Raw genomic sequence first — 22557 nt, 5'->3', positions numbered from 1 at the left:
GCGGGTCTAACATACGACCGTAACGGTTAACTAACGTGTTACAACAGTAAGTCACTGTTTGCGGATACCATACATATTTATGGGGAGCGCCGTAAACTGACACCTAAATGTCGCAAAATTGTCCGCGTCTTCTATTATAAAACAGACATTTTATTGTAGTAAAACTCCACACATAGTTAATTTCAAAATGGGTTTTAAGTGTAAAACATGTTGAAGATTAGATGACAGGTGGTCAATTCATTAAGTGATGAGCTGTTTCCTCACAAGAGCAGATTATTCACCACACCTAAGCATTTCCTCAATAGACATCCATTAAAAAAACGACCTCTTGTCACATAACCTGTGTACCGCCGCGTTAAGCTATTCTCCGCTAACTTTGTAGAAGGCTTCTGCCGTTAACAAGAGGTACCCACAGCAGGTACCACACTGGAGTTTAAGACACGCCCACTTTAAACTCCCACCAATCATCTTCCAGTTTCCATCGCGGCTCATGAATAAACATGATTTTTTTTTATACCGAGTGAGTGTTAGATGGTGCGAAGGTTTTGTTGGGGAATATTGACGGAAAACCCGTGAACCCCTACAAATCTTCTAAAAAGGACTTTTTTTGCCCCAAGTCATCGGGGTGAATATGGCACCCGCCGGGACTCTTCGCGCGTCTCTGCTGGTTATTTTACTGCAGATAGTTCTGATCAGCTCTGCTCAGGTAGGATACCAAATAATTTATTTTGCAGTAGAGATGGGCTGTTTGTTTTAGGTTACGTGTTGAGGTATTGTATTCTTAAATATAAATTAATAGAGACAGACGATATATAGAGATAAAATAATGTGGGATTTGATATAATATTAAAGCAGTGAGAAATGTTTTTTTTAACATTTTTTTAAATGCACTAGTTTTTCCTACATAGCTATGTTTCTTTCAATTATTTGATGGTGAGCTCCTTCTTTAGTAAGTGATGCTATACTGGTTTCTGAATCAATTTCTCGACATGTGGAAGGTATTTGCATTTAGTTGGTCCAGGTGTGCACAATTGTTATCACTTTCTCAGGATCAGAGGGGGCCATTGTGATCCCTCTAACCAGAGCATCAGGCTCACCTACAATTACTTCTTTGTTCTGATGACTCTGCACTCTAAACCATTTAGATTTCAGAGTATATTTGAATCAAAAGAAAACTTGAATCTTTTTGTATGTTATTTTAGAGGGGAGCACCTGGTCCAAGAGGGCCCCCTGGACCTCCAGGGGTTCCTGGATTTTCTGGCGTTGACGGCATTGATGTAAGTTCTATTCCTGTCATTTTAATAGTCCCTATTCTTTCCTCATATTATACACAAGGTTCCCTTATGAATGTAGCCTTGAATAGCATCTTATATGTTAATTATTCAGTTAGTATGTTGTATGATTTCAGGGTGAGAGGGGACCTGGCCCTGGTCCTGATAGCCCCCCAGTAAGTATTCCTCTTTTTCAAGACAAAAATGTAAGTTTTGAATTCCAGTACAAATCTGTCATGATTATGCTATAATGATGTGCATCATTGGCAGGGCCCTGATGGAGAAAATGGCAGGATTGGATTAAATGGCCTTCCAGGAAAACCAGGAGCGGACGTGAGTCTTGGTCTTTATTTTTTGTTAAGGTCTGGAAAGTGAGTTAAAATCAGTTTTTCTTTTCAAAGTAACACTTGCAGCATGAAGAGACTGTGAGTGTAGTTTGTATTGGAGGGGTCTGAGTGAAAAAAGGTGAAAAAAGCTCCTGGATGGAAAACAGAGGGAGCCCCATAGGCTTCCTGAAGGAGACAGAGACCTTTTTGTGTAAGTACGCAGCCACAGGGGCTAAACTCTGCACTGCTGCTGCTGGTGATGGGACTGTGCATTAAACTGAAGACCTTTGTGGCTCCTCTTTGCTGGTGTTGACTGCTACAAAATAAATACATTTGTAGGGTTTTTAGGCTAATATTTTAGGATTAAGTTGTAAAACAAAACTAAACAACAACTCTTAGTTACACAAAATTAACAAAATATAAATTAAAGATAAGTGTGTAGTATCAACAGTGTTTTGTTAGTGGCTCTCGATTTTAAGAGGTGTTTCCTGTTCCCTGTAATGAAGAGTTAAATGTTGGCATCTGCAGTGGTCTGCTGTACATGTACTGAATTAGAGGAAATGTGGGTGGGGTCTGTTACTTTATTCTATGGTTGGGGGGATTTGTTATGGGTTTAGCTGTGGTCATGTGAGTGAGTAATATACCCAGTATTTTATAATCATTGAGTGAAGCTCATGTTCATAGATAGCTGTGTCTTTCTAAGGGTTTGACTGGGCCACGTGGTGAACCGGGCCCTGATGGACCTATTGGACAGAAAGTAAGTTTTCACCTAGTTGTAAAAGTTTGCATTTTAAAAGGCTATACCATTTTTGTTAGAATGGCTAAATTTTACAATTGATTTTTTTACTTGAATAAGTTAAATATTAAATATTTAAGTTTTATTCAAAAGATACTAACTATGGTCTGGTGTTTATTGTTTATTAGGGTGAACCTGGTGAGCCAGGGCCAAGGGGAGCTCCTGTAAGTAAATGATTCAAACATTTTCCACACAAAGGTGGCAGAACATGTTTTAAAGCGTATATGTCTTGAAATGAAATGTTAGTGTGCAGTCCTGGGTAGTAATGGATTACATGTATTCTGAATTATGTAATAAGATTACAAAAATCAAGTACTTGTAATGAGATTAAATTACATTTTAAAATACTCATACTCAGATTACAGTTACTTTTTATGGATTACAGGATTACATATGAATCAGGCAAAGGTATTAAATTGTTCATAATTTATGTATCCCTATTGTTTTTTTTTTTTTATAATTGAACATTTTCATTCTAGATTGCACACTCAGTCCACAGACTAATTTGTTTTAGTTTTGTGAATTGCTTTTGTACTCGGCTTCAAAAATGTTTCTGAATGCACTTTTGCATTTGTGACAACTTTTTAGAATGTTTTTTTTTTTTTCATGATGTTGATTCACAAATATGGTCTGGGGTGTGTTTCCCATACAATGACATAACTGCTTAACCACCATAGTATGATGCATCCTTGAAGATATTAACTAGCTAGTCACAACTGTTTCCCAAAACCATAATAATTATGTCGCACATCCATTGTTCGAACCACTGTCATTAATGAGCTGTCGTTAACATGAGGTTACTCAGAGAGTGGAGTAATAACTTCCATGAATATTAAATTATATAAGATTATTTACATGTACACCAGAAAGCCGTTTAATTCAAGAAAGCTGCTGAAGACTGGAAAGGTGCATGCACTTTTACATATACATATGCTGCAATAAATTGGTTTCCATCTATATCAAACTTGGGGTTCCCCCGACGCACTTGAGGACATACGCACATACGCACTCTTGAAAAATATATAAATGCCACTTATGATTTAACAGAAACAAACAAAAAAGTGCTCTCTGACAGAAACCTTGTATGTTGAATTGCTTTCTCTTAATAGTCTTTAATCCATTAAACGGTTGCACTCGCATCTACGTTACATTTCAGAACACTGCTTTCTGCAAAACCCTGGAATTTTCTCACATGCATGTAAACGTGGTCAAATTGTTGACAGAATGAAAGACATATATATATATATATATATATATGGAATAAAAGATATAGAAGCTTCAGCAAGTGAAATTATGTCTACACAGAAAACTAACAAGGAATTATGCTTCTAACCACAGGTAAAGATCTGTACAACTTTGTGATGCAAATGTTCGTTGGAACTATGGTTTCGGGAAACACCAAATCGTTGAACTATGTTTCTAACAATAAAACGATGCTTTTGGGAAACACACCTTTGATATGTTATCACACATGGTGTTTGAAATGCCAAAATTGCGGGAGCAAGAATATTTTAAAGGAATATTCTGGTTTCAATATAATTAAACTCAGTCGAAAGCATTTGTGGCATAATGTTGATTTCCATAAAAATTTATTTAGACTTGTTCTTCTTTAAAAAAAAAGCAAAAATCAAGGTTACAGTGAGGCACTTACAATGGAAGTGAATGGGGGCCAATTTTTTACATTAAAATACTAACTTTTTCAAAATTTTAACCACAAGACATAGAAAGGATATGAGGGTAAACATGATTTTAATTTGATAAAATCACTTACAAACCTTTTCTGTGTAGAGTTATAGCCAATTTTACAACTTCATTTCCATGACGATGTAATGTTACAAACCCTAAAATGACTAAAAAATAAAATTTAAACAACTTTTGCAGCTCAAGTAACACATGAGTTGTAACTGAAGAATTAATGTGTACTTTTATAAAATTATAAGCTTCACGTTTTTGTTTAAACCCTCCAAAAATTGAACACGTTCATTTTCATTGTCCCCATTCACTTCCATTTTCACTGTAACATAGATTTATTAAATTTTTTTAAAGAAAATGAGGAACGAGTCATTTTGGTGATAATCAACATTATGCCACAAATGCTGTCGATTTAGCTCAACTTGTATTGAACCCGGAACATTCCATTAAGTGCCTTTTTTATTTCACTCAGAAACTGACAAATGGCAGGTAAAACACGCACACAAAAAATACATTAACTCCCATATTTTTATCCATTAAGTAAGTTGTCTTTAGTGCATTTAAGCAGTATTGTCAAAATGGTACAAGTTTATTCCACTTAAATGCATGTGACATCAAATAAACAAGAATAAGATCAGTAGTAATCAAAAAGTAATTATCAGATTAGATTACTATAAAATGAAACCCAATAGATTACATTTTTGTCATTTTTAATCAGTACCAGATTACAATTCAGAAGTAATCTACCCAGCCCTATTAGTGTGTTACTATATGAGCTATTTCAAACAGTCTGGCAATTTCTTTTAAAATCATCAGGGGCCTGGTGTATAAAAGTTGCACAAAATGGGCATTGAAATGGGTGTTCGCAATTTCCCATGAACATATCGTGATTTATAAAAAATAAGTTTGGCGTAAATATGTGGGCACCATCCAGACACTCTTGACTGTGTGTACGCACTCTTTGTGTGTATGAATTGGCGACTCGAGCTGGACAAATAATGAACTGAACACACTGATTATAAACTCTGATTTTCATTTAATTCACCACATATAGAATAAAAAAGTATGTAGTCAAGCACTGAATCAGAAGTAATTGTTATCAAGCCAATAGTAGACTATGTTAATTTGTAACTAATTGAAAAGGCATTCAAATATAAGCTGTAGGGAAATTTAGTTTTGGGATGCGCAATGTTTGGATGAATTTCCCATGTCATCATAGAAAAGGAACATACAGTAACTAAAAATAACAGCGAGGATTTTTTAGTTTGAGATATTTTCTGTTCCCAAAGGCTATTACAGAAATCATGTACTGAGATAAGATAAATTGCCATTAAGCTGTTTTTCTTTTTATATAAAATACCAGTCAGATATAAAATCTTAGTAATTCGATGATATCAGACAATGCTGCACAAATTATTTTAATAATTAAAGGAACTATGCGCAGGTTCTGGCGTACGGATGGTTTTATAAATCTAAAAAGTTTTGTGCGTACGCAAAATTGAAAAGAAATCTAAGTAGAGTTTTATACAGTTTTTTTTTTTTTTCATGTGTACATCCATTCATTTGTTATCATGCATAGATGCATCTTCAACAATGACCTTCTTATTGTGTTCTGAGCTGATGCAAGCAGAAGGTCATAGAGCGATGTTCTAAACTAAAGCAAGGCTGTATTGGACCATGAGTTCACATACATCTTATTTACTAATAAGTAAAATAATTTTGTGCAGATCACATTAATCCATGATCACATGGCTTTATTTGAATGTTTGTCTTTGCTGATTTCACATCATTTCACATCTGTTACCCTGTTCACAGGGTGTTGGAGAGGATGGTGAAGCTGTGAGTGCCTAATATTTTATTAATTTATTAGATTTAATGTAATTTTTTTAAATGGGGGGACTTTGTCGACACTTTAAGGGCTTGTTGTTTGTTTACTTTGAAGGGTGCTGATGGGGAAGATGGATTACCTGGAGAGCTGGGCAAAGTTGGACCTCCCGTATGTATTGTTATTCCATTACTCACCTTAAACAATCAGACTTGGAAAAAAGATAAATGTTGTGGCACTGGTATCATTTTAAGTTTGAGTTTCTCTGGTTCTGCTGTAAAGGGAAGTCGGGGATTAAGAGGTCCCGTTGGAGCTCAAGGACTGCCAGGGCCAAGAGTAAGTATTAACAATTAGATCTTTATGATAATTCAATACTGGATTTATAAAATGGCTCTAAACATTATTTTTCAATCATATTCCTTATATCTACAGGGCCCTCCTGGAGTCTGGGATGGTAAGGAATTGGTAAGAATCCAAGTATCAAGTCTGGTTACCCTTTCACTAAATCTTATGTCATAATGTTTTGTTCAAGTGTTTGCTCTTCAGATAACACAGACTCAGCAGTTCCCCATAAACAAAAATTATGGGTAGTTGACATGAAATATTAATACTGTGGTGTGACATGCTATACCCTTTTACTTTTATCATTATTATACATGCAGTTTTATGGTATTATTAATTCATAGATAATTATTTAAATAAATATTTGTACTGGTCACCACAGGACCTTTTAAACATATAGCTGCAAGCAGCGATACAGGGGTCAAGCCAATTATCGGCACCATGAGCAGCAAAAGAAGCTTTGTGATCTCCTGACCAGTAGGGGGCAGTGTGCCAAAATGTTGCAGGTAACCACAGGGAATTTGTTTAAGCGCCATTCGAAAATAGTATGGTTTATCAAAATTCTGTGAATAACGTTTTGTCATGAGAGCCTCTAAATGATGCAGGCAAATTTTCGTGCAAATCTGATAAACGGCCTGGGACGAGTTTGAAAAAGTAGGTTTTTCAGAAATTTCAAAATGGCTGAAAAATGTTCATGACGGAAAATGGCGTCAATCGAATCAAATCATCTTTAGCCAAGGAATCAGAGGAATTTTGTTTCTAGGACTCACGGTTCAAAAGCTATTAACATAAACGTGAGGGCAAATTTGGGCAGTTGGTGGCACTAGAGGGTTTGAGGTAGAGATGCCACATTTGCTGTGGTAACAGATCAGACTGTCCTCTATCTGTGTGCCAAATTACATAACTTTCCTGCGATCGGTTCTATGGGATGCCAGAGACTCAAGCGGAATATTAATAATAGGAACACTAACGAAGCCCCTTTGTGGCTTGACCCCTAATGAACTGCTGAAGGCATAAAGGTGATTCAATATGGTGTCCTATCATGACACCTTAAATATACTTTACAATTTATATTGTTGTGTAAGTGTAATCTTGATTTTGATAAAAAAAAAAAAATCTTCGTCAACTGCCTGTATTTTTGTAGTGCTTTTTGGGTTTGATTTTCAATCAGATTTTGATTTTTAATCAACTCATCTGAATCAGATTTTGTTTGCCTTATTCCTTTCACATTTCAAAAACTGCCATTTAATATCGGGACTCTTGTATTTGTTTGCTAATTCTGGGCTACTGTAATAGGCTAGATTTTAAAAGTGGCTTATTTATTATGTCTCAAGGTTTTTATTAATTGATCCGTCATTTTTGTTTCTCAGTGTCCAAATGCCTGTACTGCTGGTTTGAATGGTTACACTGGTCTTCCAGGCATGAAGGTGAGTTTTTATATAATATATATATATATATATATATATATATATATATATATATATATATATATATATATATATATATATAGGCCTTTTATTTAAATTTATGCATGCTTCCAGACATCAAACATGGATGTTCAAATGGGTGTCATTCAGACTAATTCATTCTGTGTTTTTGTTCATGTTTAGGGTCACAAAGGTGTCAAAGGCGAATCGGGTGAACCAGGAAGGCAAGGACATAAGGTGATATTTATATAAGTCAGGTTTAATGTACTTTTTTTGTTCTTCTCTCAGTCACATATATTGAAGTGAAAATGTAAAAAGTGTGGAAATTACCTTTATTAAATGGTGGCTCATACATTTGAATAATTATATACAGGTATTATTAGATAATTTCATTTTTTAATGAAAAAATGGTCATGGAAAAGCTGGATATATCAATTAATTAAACTTTTAAAATTAATGGAGAAGAAATTCCCATAGAGAATATACAGTATTTTTTCATTGCTATGTCCCTAATAATTGCTCTTTTTCAGGGCAGTCTTTAAAATGATAAAAAAAAAAAAACATGAAAATTCACATAAAGGCCACACCTTCTCATGAATAATATCGACAACACCCGTGATGTAGAGGCTCTGAAGTTTGATGGAAAGCTAAACCCTGTATGTCACGACCTGTGAAGTTGACTGTTCATTTCAAACCTGGAAGATGAAAATAGTCAGAAAAATCCCTAAATTATACTTTTTACTCTTAAATAACTAATGTTAACATTCTCTTCCCTTGTGTGCAAGATATATACACCTGTTAACATCTCCAAAAATATGTTGTAGTCATGGCCCTTTAAATAGCTGATAGCATTTAGTTTACATAACAACTGTTAGCCATGTTTGCTAGTCAGAAACTGGTGGTATTAGTGGGTTGGGCATTCTCATTATAGAGAGCATTACATTTGAATCATTTATTAATTCATGTTTTGGATATGCCTGTAAGTGCAAGATGTGTCATCAATATCTTGGTCTATTTTTCTGAAAGAGAAAGTTTGTACATTTTAAATGCTTATATCTGCTTAAAGTTATTCTTAGGAGTATGCTATCATATAGATCCTTCATAGCTAATAATGAAATAAAATCTACAGAATTTCATGTGGTCTTTATTTTTGGAACAGTCAGCATGCTAACTGTTATTGATCACTGGAAAACATGTAACTAAAGATCATGACTGGGTGTGTAACTGAGTTTCTGGTTTCTTACAGGGTGAAGAAGGAGACCAGGGAGCACCTGGAGAGTCAGGAGCACAAGGAACACCTGTAAAAACAAACATTATTTATCTAATATCCTTTGCCTGTGTCAAATGTTAATAATATATCTTTGCAACACAATTGTTCCTATTCAGTCACTCTATGCTGTCACTCTACATCTCTTTGTGTGTTTGTTTTGCAACTCTAGGGTCCGCAGGGTCTCAGAGGAATCACAGGGATAATGGGCCCTAAAGGGGACAGGGTAAGTGTCAAAAGGTCTTCATAAGTAAAGAAAAAAGGACAAGGATGTTTCATGAAATTACTAAAAGTGATTTTTTTCTCTTATAGGGACTTCGTGGGAATGTTGGCGATTTGGGTCCTCAGGGCATACAGGGTGCTCCTGTAAGTGTCACAATCAGTATTACATAATGTCACCTAGTCAACAAATCACTTCAAAGTGTTGACCTTTGACCTCAGTTATAATTTCTATATATAATTCTTGTAATTCTAAAACCATTCTTGTATTCTCTACATTAACTTACCAACATTTCTAACATATTATCCTAAGTTCAAACTCTATAGCGAAGATCAAGTGTACGATTATGAATAATTAATTCAGAACCCCTTTTGCATTTTTTGCTTAGCATGTACTTTCTAAAAGCTAGATTGTTCTTCAAAATATCTAGGTAACATGTTGCATGATCACCTACTAAATGGAGTGATCACCCACCAAAAATTTCCTGGAACATGTATCATATTTTGATCTGTTCTCTTATTTAAAGCTTCACCTGTCTATATCTGTTTTAACTGACCACTGCTTATTTCATATTCTTTATGAAATAAGACATTTCTTTAATTCTAAGGAATTTTGGTATGTTTTTTTAAAGATTGGTTTTACAGGCCTTGTGTTTTACAAACTGATTATTGCTTATGAAGCTGTTGCTTGATGATATTAGATGGAATAAAACCTAATGATTTACATTTTATTTAATGTTTTAAGGGTGATCATGGTCAAAGAGGAAAAGTAGGTGAGGCTGGACCAAAAGGAGCTCAGGTGAGTCAGCAACAAAACTAACAAATAAATATATCAAAATAACAAGTTGGACAACACATACTAAGTGTTGGTTAAGTTATGTAAAAATTGTAATACAAATTACAAATATAAAACAAATTATTTATTTAAAAAAAAAAATAATCATAGTACTTTACTAATTACTTTATTGAAAATGTAATCACATTACTATTACTACACAATTACTTTACTCCTAATTACTTTCTAAAACACTTTTCCGCTCGACTAATTAAAAAAAAAATCTATATTTCTTTCTTGTTTGTTGTTACACAAAAGTCATACTCAACACCTCAGATTTCTCATTCATTATGACTTGTTACGGGCCATAATTCACGTATTCTACATAAATAATATATTAGAAATAAGCATAACCCTGTTATGTACTTAAAAGTAATTAAAGTAATTGAAAGTAACTGTAATCTGATTAAAATAATTTAAAATTAAATTAATTACATAATTTTTTTGACTAAAGAGTAATTAGATTACAGTAACTTTGTAATTACTTTGTAATTTTACCCAACACTGGACATACTGTATACAATATATTTATATCAGCAGCTTGAGAAGACAAACTGTAATATTACAGTAAACAATCATAAAAAAAAAGTCCTTCAATTGGGCTTAGCTTGCAACATATGTTTGACTTTGTTATGCTATCTTTGTTGGCGTTTTAGTGCCATGTAAAAATAAAAACCTTTTCGAGTCAGTAAGTAAATATTTTGAGTATAAAGTAAAAATTATGAGTATCAAGTCGTAATATTTTGAGAAAAAAAATTAAATTACGAGACTAAAGTCATAATATTTCTTGAATAAAGTAAAAATTATGACAATAAATTCGTAATATTTTGAGAATAAAGTCATTGCATTATGAGAGCTCTCTGTTCATGAATGAGATGTGCATTAGTACAGTAGTTAGTACACCTGTGGGTGCCTGTCAAGTGAGGTGCGAGATACAGGCTTGCTCTCAAGTGAAGCTGTGAATTATAGAGGTCCATTTCAAGACATTGTGCCGATTCACTAAACAGTTGCGCAAATTTTGCACATTTTATTTCAGTGAAAACCCTGCATCTTATTCATTAACTACCCACAATCTATTTTAGCAGGTGCAATAAACACTGTAATTGCTTCATTCACAAAAAATTGCGCTATTACCACAAATAAAAGTAGGTGGTAAAATGAATTTTATTTAAAAGAGATGTTTAAGAACATTTTCAACTCATCATATCTGTAGTGATTCATCAAACACTAATCAAATGATGGAGAAGAGTGTTATAGCTTGGCATATCTAGATGCACTGTATAGTCAAGCACACATTTTCTGCACGTTTAAGAGATTATTTAGGTGGATCACAGTGGACATATACAGTCCAGACGGGGTCAAATTTGGTGGTCTGCAGCATGCTAATAAATAGCGCATTTACCAGGAGTCCAGGGTAGCTCAGTGGTAAAGATGCTGGCTACCACCCCTGGAGTTTGCTAGTTCGAATCCCAGGGCGTGATGAGACCTCCAGCCAGGTCTCCTAAGCAACCAAATTGTCCCGGTTGCTAGGGAGGGTAGAGTCACATGGGTAACCTCCTCGTGATGGCTATAATGTGGTTCATTCTCGGTGGGGCACGTGGTGAGTTGAGCATGGATGCCACGGTGGATCGCATGAAGCCACATGCGCTATGTCTCCGTGGCAACGCGCTCAACAAGCCATGTGATAAGATGCATCTGTTGACAGTCTCAGACACAGAGGAAGCTGGGATTTATGGGCGAAACACTACACGATCACGAGGACTTAAAAAGCACATTGGGAATTGGGCATTCCAAATTGGGAGAATTTTTTTTATTTAGTGTATTAATTTAAATTGTATTTATATTTAAGTGTTATGGGAGCTGTCCGGTCAGTCTGGAAAATGTGTCAGGAGTTTATCTTCTAAAAATGAAAATAATGTGGAAATACTGACAAACATGGAAGTTGTTTGTATCCTTGCCAAAGCTGCGAAATTTATTAACTATTACAGAATTTAATTATAAAAATAATAATGGTTTTAGTAAGTTGGGGTTTCAAATAGTTCTCAACTTAATTGACACAAGAAATGCATGTAACATGAATGCGCGCAATTTGGGCTCTCACATTTTGTTTCTTTGGCTGGGACCTGAATAGATACACAAAGAACAGGATTAAAATGACGGACATCAGTACTGATCTATAGACATATGTAAATATTAATAGATCATCTGGTTTCAGGTCTAGGCACTGTACACTTGTAACCTTCCCCTGAATAAATTAAATAACTGCAAGAAAAAGGGTGCATGACTACACAGCGCTATCTTGATATATGCCAAGCTATAACGCTCTCCTTCATCATTAGTGTTTGATTAATTACTGCTGATATGATGGATTGAAAATGTTCTCAAAAATCTCTTTTAAATTCACTTTTACTACTTTTTTACTACTTTTATTTGTGGTAATAGAGCAATCTAATTTGCGCCAGGCCATTTTTGTGATTGAAGCGCAATCTAGAATGAGCCTAATTTACATAGAAATGAGGCATGTTTGCGCCTTGTTTGATGTTACTTTCCTTATGATTTATTCTCAAAATATTTTTTATTCTTGTAATTTTGACTTTAATTTCACAATGCTATCTATGACTTTATTCTCGAAATGTTCCAATTTTTTATTTTTTTTTATACATGGCACTAAATCACCGTCGTTCTAATCCCCTTTTGAGTTACTATATTAATACCATTCCATGTTGGTTGCTCCTCTGTTTAGGGAGCACTGGGGTTTCAGGGACTTATGGGTTTATCTGGACCGAAAGGAGAGACTGTAAGTTTACTATTGCTGAAGTTATATTCATAGTATACAATATTGTGTTATCCTTAAAAGTCTTATTATACAATTTTTGTGGTGTAGGGTTTGCCTGGGGTGGATAGTCGTGATGGTATTCCAGGACTTCCTGGAGTGAAGGTAATGAGCAAAATTGCAATAATTTTTCAGGATGATGAGTTGTACTGTTTTTTTCTTTCTTTAGTAGAGAGATTTTTATCATCATGTCTGTTGCTGTTTTAGGGTCTTCCTGGGAAAGTTGGATCACCTGGTGAGGCTGGACTTCAGGGATTCCCAGTGCGTATTACAGTGATAATTGCTTCTAAGATTAGAAATGGCATTATTGGTTTTGTGTAAAATCAGCAAATACTGGAGATTGATATTTTTCTTTTTCAGGGTTTACCAGGTATTCCAGGAGCAAAGGGCCACATGGGTGAAAAAGTAGGTAATTCAAGTGCAAATTAAATTATATTGAGTAATGGTATATCTTTGTCAAGGTTTTGCTGCTACTATTTTGATTTGTTTCACCAAGCTAGATGCCTACTAAAGGAATGCTTTGGTCATAATCAGACATGTTAGCTTAATAGTAATATTAATAGCACTCTTACGGATGTAGATGTAGTTTATCTACTGAAGGTTAACCTGCCTTACCTCTATTTTAGGGAAATTCTGGTGCTCCTGGCATGGCAGGTCTGATTGGAAATAATGGAAAAACAGTGAGTCCCTTTGTTTACCACAACCAACACGTCCTTGTGGATGGATTGTAAATTCTGTGCTAATTGAATGAATAATAAATTGATATGCTGAATGACTGATTTTCTGATGTATTGATTTCAGGGTGAACGTGGTGACCAGGGAGAGGTTGGACAAGTCGGACCAAGAGGTGGGCCAGTGAGTATATTTCTTCACACAGTATATAGTGTCATACACAAAAATGTGTCACTCCAATAATTTTCTGCTTTATTTCTCTCTTATTTCTCCAGGGAGAGAGAGGAAAAAGAGGCCCTGATGGGCCTGCAGGCTTGCCAGGTGTAAGGGTAAGTGATCAGGTGTCACAATATCTACCTTCTGGTAATCAGAAGGTTGCTGGTTCGATCCTCACAGCCACCACCATTGTGTCCTTGAGCAAGGCACTTAACTCCAGGTTGCTCCGGGGGGATTGTCCCTGTAATAAGGGTTCTATAAGTTGCTTTGGATAAAAGCGTCTGCCAAATGCATAAATGTAAATCTCAAAACCTCCATTATTTCACCATTATAGTGGAAAGATACTATGATAAAGGCATATAATATAATATGCTGTAGTACACTTTCAGAAACTCTTCAGGACACAACATCGCTACGAAGTAATGAAGCTTAATGGGCAGAGACACTGAGGGGGAATGCGCTGGTTTAGTGGCACAAATGCACCCACAAAATGTATGCCCAACACAATTTGCATGCCGCAATTCTGATCTTTCGAGTCTGTTCTGAGCACTATTTAGCAGAGTATGCAGCAGACCACACAATCTGGCACACTCTGATGGGACTGTATAGCATCAACACACTACTGTGATCCAGACATCTGAATTAACTCATTAACATGCAAAAGTATGCTTGACTAAACTGCACATCTGGATATACACTCACTGAGCACGGAACAGAAATTACAAGGATAACATCCCTCCACCACAACCCCAAACCCACTTTCAAAGTAACACTTCAAATCACATTGAACTTGAATTCACACATTTTGTTTGAATTCCTTTTTAATCTCATTTCAACCAGAACACTACAGCAAGCTGTTATTGTGCTTATCTTTGGACTATTCTGTGTGGTAGATCCAGTATTTTAGCTTTTACATGAATGTAAGCTCTAAATAAGCTCTTATACATTTGAATAATTTACACATCAATAAAATAACTGTAAACAGAATCTGACATTGGACCACAACACTGTCTAGATGTTCCACAACAAATTGAACACAATCAGAGACATGTTATTCTTGGTCCTAGTTCTCAGATTCATGTCCTGTAAGCTCACTCCTATGCCGAAGAGCTCAATACTGCTCCAGACTGAAACAATCTCCTTAGAAAGCTCTGGTTCGCTTTAATACAGTAATTGGTTGGTAGGGGCATGAATAGCTTGTTATTATTGAAGCCTAGTGGCTGGGGGTATTTTCTTTGGTAAGGGGATATTTAGAGCAGGAAAGAGGGGCTGAATGAGCTCTCTGTTTGACAGAAATTCCTTAAAGCAGCCAGCGAAGGGCATCAGGCTTAATCAGAGTCCACATCCATCCACACACTTTAAGACATGCCCTGCCAGTACCGTGCTCACTGAGCTGTGTTTTAGAGAAGATGTGGTTTGTAAAGCAGCTTTAAGCACAAGCCATGTAGTGTTCGCAGATTTGTATTTATTTGTGTGTGTGTGTGTTTATGTATTCTACAGGGTGCTAAAGGAGATCTGGGCCTTCCAGGTCTTTCAGGGCCTGCTGGCCTACCCGGGCAGAAAGGAGACAGGGTAGGATTTAGAAAATGTAGATTTATTTATTTATTTATTTATTTTTTGGTCAACTAATAGTAATTTAGAATATGAAAGAACCTAATGTTTGTTTTTAACATCAATAAATGTAATTACCTCCAGTACCAAAAAGAGCACAATGCACGTAATACTGTATTTCATAATCAGTGTTGGGTGTAATCTAATTACAAAGTAATTAATCACTGTTGTCATGTCATCATCCTTATGTTTGCAAAGACTTTTATGTTGAGAGTTTAGAGAACTTAGTTTTAAGTTTGGATTTTGCCTTGTCTGTGTTCCTAATTTCCTGATTTGTTCCATGATTGTTTCACAGGTGTGTGCCATCGTACTTGTTAGTCTTTGTGTGTGTGTGTGTGTGTGTGTGTGTATATGTGTATATATATATATATATATACACTCACCTAAAGGATTATTAGGAACACCTGTTCAATTTCTCATTAATGCAATTATCTAATCAACCAATCACATGGCAGTTGCTTCAATGCATTTAGGGGTGTGATCCTGGTCAAGACAATCTCCTGAACTCCAAACTGAATGTCAGAATGGGAAAGAAAGGTGATTTAAGCAATTTTGAGCGTGGCATGGTTGTTGGTGCCAGACGAGTATTTCACAATCTGCTCAGTTACTGGGATTTTCACGCACAACCATTTCTAGGGTTTACAAAGAATGGTGTGAAAAGGGAAAAACATCCAGTATGCGGCAGTCCTGTGGGCGAAAATGCCTTGTTGATGCTAGAGGTCAGAGGAGAATGGGCCGACTGATTCAAGCTGATAGAAGAGCAACTTTGCCTGAAATAACCACTCATTACAACCGAGGTATGCAGCAAAGCATTTGTGAAGCCACAACACACACAACCTTGAGGTGGATGGGCTACAGCAGAAGACCCCACCGGGTACCACTCATCTCCACTACAAATAGGAAAAAGAGGCTACAATTTGCAAGAGCTCACCAAAATTGGACAGTTGAAGACTGGAAAAATGTTGCCTGGTCTGATGAGTCTCGATTTCTGTTGAGACATTCAGATGGTAGAGTCAAGAATGAGAACATGGATCCATCATGCCTTGTTATCACTGTGCAGGCTGGTGGTGGTGGTGTAATGGTGTGGGGGATGTTTTCTTGGCACACTTTAGGCCCCTTAGTGCCAATTGGGCATCGTTTAAATGCCACGGCCTACCTGAGCATTGTTTCTGACCATATCCATCCCTTTATGGCCACCATGTACCCATCCTCTGATGGCTACTTCCAGCAGGATAATGCACCATGTCACAAAGCTTGAATCATTTCAAATTGGTTTCTTGAACATGACAATGAGTTCACTGTACTAAAATGGCCCCCACAGTCACCAGATCTCAACCCAATAGAGCATCTTTGGGATGTGGTGGAATGGGAGCTTCGTGCCCTGGATGTGCATCCCACAAATCTCCATCAACTGCAAGATGCTATCCTATCAATATGGGCCAACATTTCTAAAGAATGCTTTCAGCACCTTGTTGAATCAATGCCACGTAGAATTAAGGCAGTTCTGAAGGCGAAAGTGGGTCAAACACAGTATTAGTATGTTGTTCCTAATAATCCTTTAGGTGAGTGTATATATACCCTCATATTCTCTTGTCCTTTGTCAGTTCTGGTCTGTATGTTACTACAAATACTAGATATTAATTATGTTGAAATCATTATAATTAATTTATGACATAGCTGTTATAAGACAGTTACGTCTTTATTTTTGTATTTTAGGGCCTGGTTGGTCTCACTGGTCCAAAAGGTGAACAAGTAAGCCTGCATAAATGTATTTCTGAATATATCTACAGGATATTTTATAATTTTTATAATGTATAATAATAAATGCTTTTATAATAAATACAATAAATTAGATGTGTATTATGCCACACCAATTATATAATAAACCTAATATGTGTTGGTTTAGGGACCACCTGGTGAAGAAGGAACACCAGGGGAGAAAGGAGATGTAGTAAGTAAAACCTGCACAAATTATGATTTTTAATTATATTCACAGGGTTTGTTTTACTCTGCAGCAACATTATTTCTCCTCAATTTCAAACTCAATATCCGAGTGTATTGGTTAAGGCATAGGTCAAGTCCACCTTGCTGATCTAAAATTCCATGTCCACTTATTTTCTCAGGGTGATGAGGGAGAGCCAGGAGAGAAAGGATCGGTGAGTCTGATCTGATACTATTTAGTTTGAGTCGTTTATTAAATATTTAGACAAATTTGATCACCCCCCTGCGTGGGTCAACTCAAGTGGATCCGGATGCCTCTTTTTTTTATGTTCAGACAGGAAAACCAGGAGACACAGGAAATAAAGGACCAGAGGGAGGGCGTGGCCAACCTGGACCCGAGGGCCCACATGGAGAGCCTGGACCAAGAGGCATGCAAGGAGACAGTGGAGTACCCGGATTGCCTGGGACACAGGGACGACGAGTATGCCTTTTTTAAAAGATCTCAATCTGTGCCATCCTAGTTATCACAGATAATTTATCATACCTGACATAACAATTGGATTTCACATTGAGCTTATTAGTTATGTCATGGTTCAGGTATTTGCCCTCCTAATCTCATTAACTGTTTGGCAGGCCATCAAGAATTATACAGCAGTCTGATGGTTTCTGACATTATAATGGGATTTGTTCCACCACAATTAACCAACAATGAACAAATAAACTGACTGGAATATTATTGAAATAGTTCAAAGTCTTAATACTGTCCACCTGACTTTCCACCAGGGCCAAGCACCAACAAATGAGCATATTAAGCAAGTCTGCATGAGAGTCATGCAAGGTAAGTATTCCACATTGTTGCAAAGTATTAACGTTTATATTTCTTGAACTTTTTCTAGTGTTTTTGACATTGCCTTTTCTTTTTCTTCACAGGACAGCTTGCCCAGCTGGCAGCTAGTCTGACTAGGCCTGAGTCGGGGATCGCTGGGCTGCCAGGTCCTCCTGGTCCCCCTGGTTCTCCAGGGCCTGCTGGAGACAATGGCTTCCCTGGACATCCTGGTGGCAGAGGACTGCCAGGTCTCAAAGGGCCACCTGGGCTTCTAGGAAGAAAAGGGCACAAAGGTATGTAGATGTTGCTACAGGAATAGTTCAGTAAAAATGAAAATTCTGTCATCATTGATTAAATTTCACGGCATTCCATACACACATGACTTTCTTTCTTCCATGCAACACATTTTGGAGACTGTTCAGATTGCTCTTTTCCATACAATGAAAGCATACTGTGGAACAGGGGCTGTTAAGCTCCAATAAAGAAAACTAAAAAAGTACTATTAAAGGGGTCATGACATAAACATTTTTATTTTTTTTACAATTTTATTAGTTCCACTAATAATGCTAGTAAAGTTTTTTTTACATTTACAATGTCATTTAGCATACGCTTTTATCCCAAGTGACTTACAAATGGGACACATAGCAAGCAATTTGTCATACAAAGTTTAACAACATCAATAGTATAAGACTGCCAAGTTCTCACAGTGGCTGGATTAGTAAAGATGCTAGTACAGAAGAAAGAGACGGACAAGGATTTTTCTTTTCTTTTTTTTTGTACATCAAGTGCAGTAGTAAGTGCAGTTAGTGTGGGTTGGTTAAGTGCTCATGGAACAGATGTATTTTCAGCTGGTGTTTTGCACCAAAACAGTCATAATTTAGTTATATATGATACTTTTTCACCCTGTCTCTGGCCCTCTGTCTGAAACGCTCGGTTTTGGCCTCAGCGCCTCCTTTAAACTTCAACATAAATGCCCACTGTTATAATTGGCTAACATTGTGCAGCCCTCGAATACAGCCATATTTGAAACTCAATCAGAACAGAATGATCCAGCTCCGAAACATTATATAACAAAATTTCAGGGTTTACACATAACGCACACCTAACCCATTGCATCCTAATATATGAAAATGTTCACTCAAGCATGGCAGCCCCATTAAATATCAAACAGTCACGACATTTTAAATATTCATGAATGAAACTGTTCACTCACGGTTTTACGATGGGGTCCAAATGTGTTTTTAACTGCCCCATCTTTCAATAACTGTTCCTTTGCAAAGCTTTAATCGTATTATGACTGGTTCATAAACAATAAAAGCTAATATGAGCCAAAAACAAAAAACACATTCATAGTCCAAAGCAGGATGAACAAGACACACACACACATACTGACATTCATCTAGTGCACATTTACATTTTACAACCAACAATTAAAAAGAGGGCAGATGCAGCAAAAAAAAACAAGATGCAGTAGCTGAAAGAACAGGGTCTCCTTTTCAGAGTTGTAACTTGAAAATGCATCTTTTAAAATTGTTGTGAGATACATGACAATGGCCAAAGACGTTAATGCATATTTGTATACAAAAATAATTAAAAGCACTCCAGATGGGTCCCTATCGGTCTTCAGGAATAGTTAGTAGGCCACATCAGGCCTGTCCGTCCTGTTCTCTCTCTCCGTTTCCAAACTAAGCCCCAGTGGGCAGGGCCTATGAAGTGACGGAAGAAGAGAATGAGGTGTTTTTGCAGCTTGGTTTCGATGAATGCTTTTATTCCATTGGGGATTAAGTTTTGAGTTCTGAAATTTACAGTATTTTTCTGATAGTAGAATTACATCTTATTTGTCAAAATATCAAGGAAAATTTGATTTCTCGTGACAGGATCCGTTTAAAGCTGTACACAATATTTCAAGTCTTCCAAAGCCATACAATAGCTTTGTGCGAGGAAAAGACTGAAAAGTAATATATGCTAAAAACCCTTTCCTGCTGTTGCTCTCAAATCTCTTTCACACTTGCTCTTTGACTTGGCATCAGACTAAATCAGTTCATGCGTGTGTCTTAATACAGATCATAACACATTTAAATTGTTTGAATCAAATGTAAGTGCAAATGAGATTTGAGTAAATGATAATAGAATTTTGGGCAGTTATCACCTTAACTCAAGTTCTCAAGATATCCTATAATTATGACATTGATATAAGGCTAATAACAGTTTGGAACTAATAAATGCCTATACCAGCAAGTGGATGCATGTTTTTGTCTATTATGATGGTGCAAGAAAAGCCCAACTGTGGCTGCTTGGTTATAAACGGCCTGGCCAAAAACAAAAGGTTGCCATTTGGATTGAAATAAGATGATACTTAAGAGCCTATGATTGGATCATTATTGCTGTGATTTAATATGTTTCAGCTGGCAACAATTCTTTTAACCCTAACTAATACAGTGTGAAGTTTCTCATTTCTTAAACAACCATGTTGGAAGACGTATCCCTTGGTCATGGAAAATATGTTACTGTGTTTCAGAAGGGGCAAGGAGGTTGCTGAAATCACTGGAATTGGGAATGCATTATTAAAACCTGGTTAACTGCTAGCTTGCAGAATATATGTGGTCAGAAAAAATCGTAGAAAAATCGACTGTAGAACTCACGGCTATGTTTAATAGTGAAAGATCTTACAGGATTGGGACTAAAAAGTTGTGGTCACAAGAAAGCCACTTGTTAGTGATGTTAATAGGAAAAAACGACTTCAGTTTGCTAGGGAGCTTAAAGATTGGACTGTAGAGCAATAGAAGAATGTCGTGGTCTGATGAGTCCAGATTTACCCTATTCCACAGCGATGTACGTACGCATCAGGGTAAGAAGGGAAGCGCATGAAGCTCTATGCACCTGTCATGCATAGTGCCCTTTGTGAAAGAGTGGTTCAGGGATTATGAGGAATAATTTTCACACATGAATTGGCCACCACAGAGTCCTGACCTTAACACCATTGAAAGTCTTTGGGATATTCAGGAGAAGACTTTACTGAGTGATTCTACTCTCCCATCATCAATAAAAGACCTCGGCCAAAAATGAATAAAACTCTGGATGTAAATAAATGTTGTACGTTGCATGTACTGATGTACTGATACTGTAAATCTGTACAATAAATGAATTCAAGGGGTTCAGAGTGGACTTGTTTCAGAAAATGTAAATCAAGGTCACCCTCTTTGAATCATCAGAACAACTAATGTTAGAGCACTAATTTAAAATGCTAAAAATCAGACCTTTATAAAGTAAGGGGGCCATCGAATTGTCTTGGACAATGGGGGGCCTTGAAGTCAAAAAGGTTGACAGCACACATTTTTATTCTGTGTGATTTTAGGTGACCAAGGTGACAGGGGAGATAGAGGGTCCACTGTGCAGGGGCCTAAAGGTATTCCTGGACCACCAGGGCTCCCAGGTGAGATCATGACTTAAAAATTAAGATGTATGACCTCTCATATTTTACCATCTCATATCCATTGTATCATTCATCAAAGTAAACTGAGGTGAGGGAAAATCTCTAAATATCATCCCTCTAACTGGTCATCTGTTCCTCCACCTGTTCTTAGGTGAGCCAGGTAGGCCAGCATATGGCAGTGATGGCCGTGACGGCCTGAGAGGACAAACAGGTGTTCCTGGAATGCCAGGTGTGCCTGGGCCACCTGGTCCTGCCGGCCTTAACGGATACTGCGAGCCATCTCAGTGTGTCCTTGCAGTTGTAAATTCACCCCCTGCCAAGGAGTCAAGCATGAAGGGACCAGGTGATATATGGGCGGACAACCATTAGTGAGCTACACATCAGAATCCAGCATCTCTGGACAGGGAAACTTGAAAGACTAATGGAGTGACTCCCCTCTACGAGGAGATTTCTGTGTTGATGGTATTGCAAGCATTATAAATACTTATCAAACACTAGTGTGAAGTCATGAAGGTTGGATCAGTTCGTGTTACAGTTCTCAATGACACAGTCCCCCTTTATTAAGAAATTGTTGTTTGTTTGTATTTTCAAACAATTTGAAGAGTTCTAATATTGCCATTAAGAATGAAAATAAAACTAAACTGCCCCAACAATAATGCAACCATAGTTTGTAAAAATTACATGCTCAGGTTTGGTATGATTTCAATATGCTTTCTATACTTTAGGTACTGGATGATGTGTATCATGACTTCGGTATACGTTTTTTAAACCTTGTAAATTTGTCAATATTGAATTCATTTATAGTTTTGGGTTGTTTTAATCGTAGAGACATTCTAAAAATGTCTGAGGTTCATTTCAGTGGGGCAAGGGGGGCACAGTCTTCATGTTTAGAAAAATATCTAGGAGTTTTCTATATTTTTATTTATTATAGAAAAGTTCGATGTGACATCTGCGGTTGTGAAAAAGGGAAGAAAATAAAAGAATTTTGATTAAGCGCTGCATGTTTTTAATTAAAAAGTTAAAAT

General features: G+C 36.6%; 1 protein-coding gene across 1 annotated transcript; it reads left to right on the top strand.

Moving 5' to 3' along the window:
* Positions 1 to 525: 525 nt before the first annotated feature.
* col9a1a (collagen, type IX, alpha 1a) lies at positions 526 to 22515 on the top strand. Its single transcript, XM_052100895.1, has 32 exons — positions 526 to 706; positions 1203 to 1277; positions 1409 to 1447; positions 1542 to 1604; positions 2301 to 2354; positions 2522 to 2557; positions 5901 to 5924; positions 6028 to 6081; positions 6193 to 6246; positions 6343 to 6375; positions 7623 to 7679; positions 7863 to 7916; positions 8926 to 8979; positions 9119 to 9172; positions 9259 to 9312; positions 9911 to 9964; positions 12744 to 12797; positions 12885 to 12938; positions 13041 to 13094; positions 13194 to 13238; positions 13460 to 13513; positions 13635 to 13688; positions 13781 to 13834; positions 15222 to 15293; positions 17049 to 17084; positions 17239 to 17283; positions 17456 to 17488; positions 17608 to 17754; positions 18057 to 18111; positions 18204 to 18392; positions 21455 to 21532; positions 21684 to 22515. Exons 1-32 carry the CDS (start codon positions 632 to 634, stop codon positions 21899 to 21901), a joined length of 2076 nt encoding a protein of 691 aa, XP_051956855.1. The 5' UTR covers positions 526 to 631; the 3' UTR covers positions 21902 to 22515.
* The last annotated feature ends 42 nt before the right edge of the window (positions 22516 to 22557 follow it).

The sequence above is a fragment of the Xyrauchen texanus genome, chromosome 32 (genome assembly GCF_025860055.1).
Source record: "Xyrauchen texanus isolate HMW12.3.18 chromosome 32, RBS_HiC_50CHRs, whole genome shotgun sequence".
NCBI lineage: Eukaryota > Metazoa > Chordata > Actinopteri > Cypriniformes > Catostomidae > Xyrauchen > Xyrauchen texanus.
This window is presented reverse-complemented; position numbering and strand designations above follow the sequence as displayed.

What these genes read in the sequence shown, in the direction of transcription:
- col9a1a (XM_052100895.1), top strand. Translation starts at nt 632, where the DNA reads ATGGCACCCGCCGGGACTCTTCGCGCGTCTCTGCTGGTTATTTTACTG. An exon ending in TCTGGGATGGTAAGGAATTG is followed by an intron (nt 6,376 to 7,622) that starts GTAAGAATCCAA and finishes TTTGTTTCTCAG; the next exon opens with TGTCCAAATGCCTGTACTGC. An exon ending in TGGACCACCAGGGCTCCCAG is followed by an intron (nt 21,533 to 21,683) that starts GTGAGATCATGA and finishes ACCTGTTCTTAG; the next exon opens with GTGAGCCAGGTAGGCCAGCA.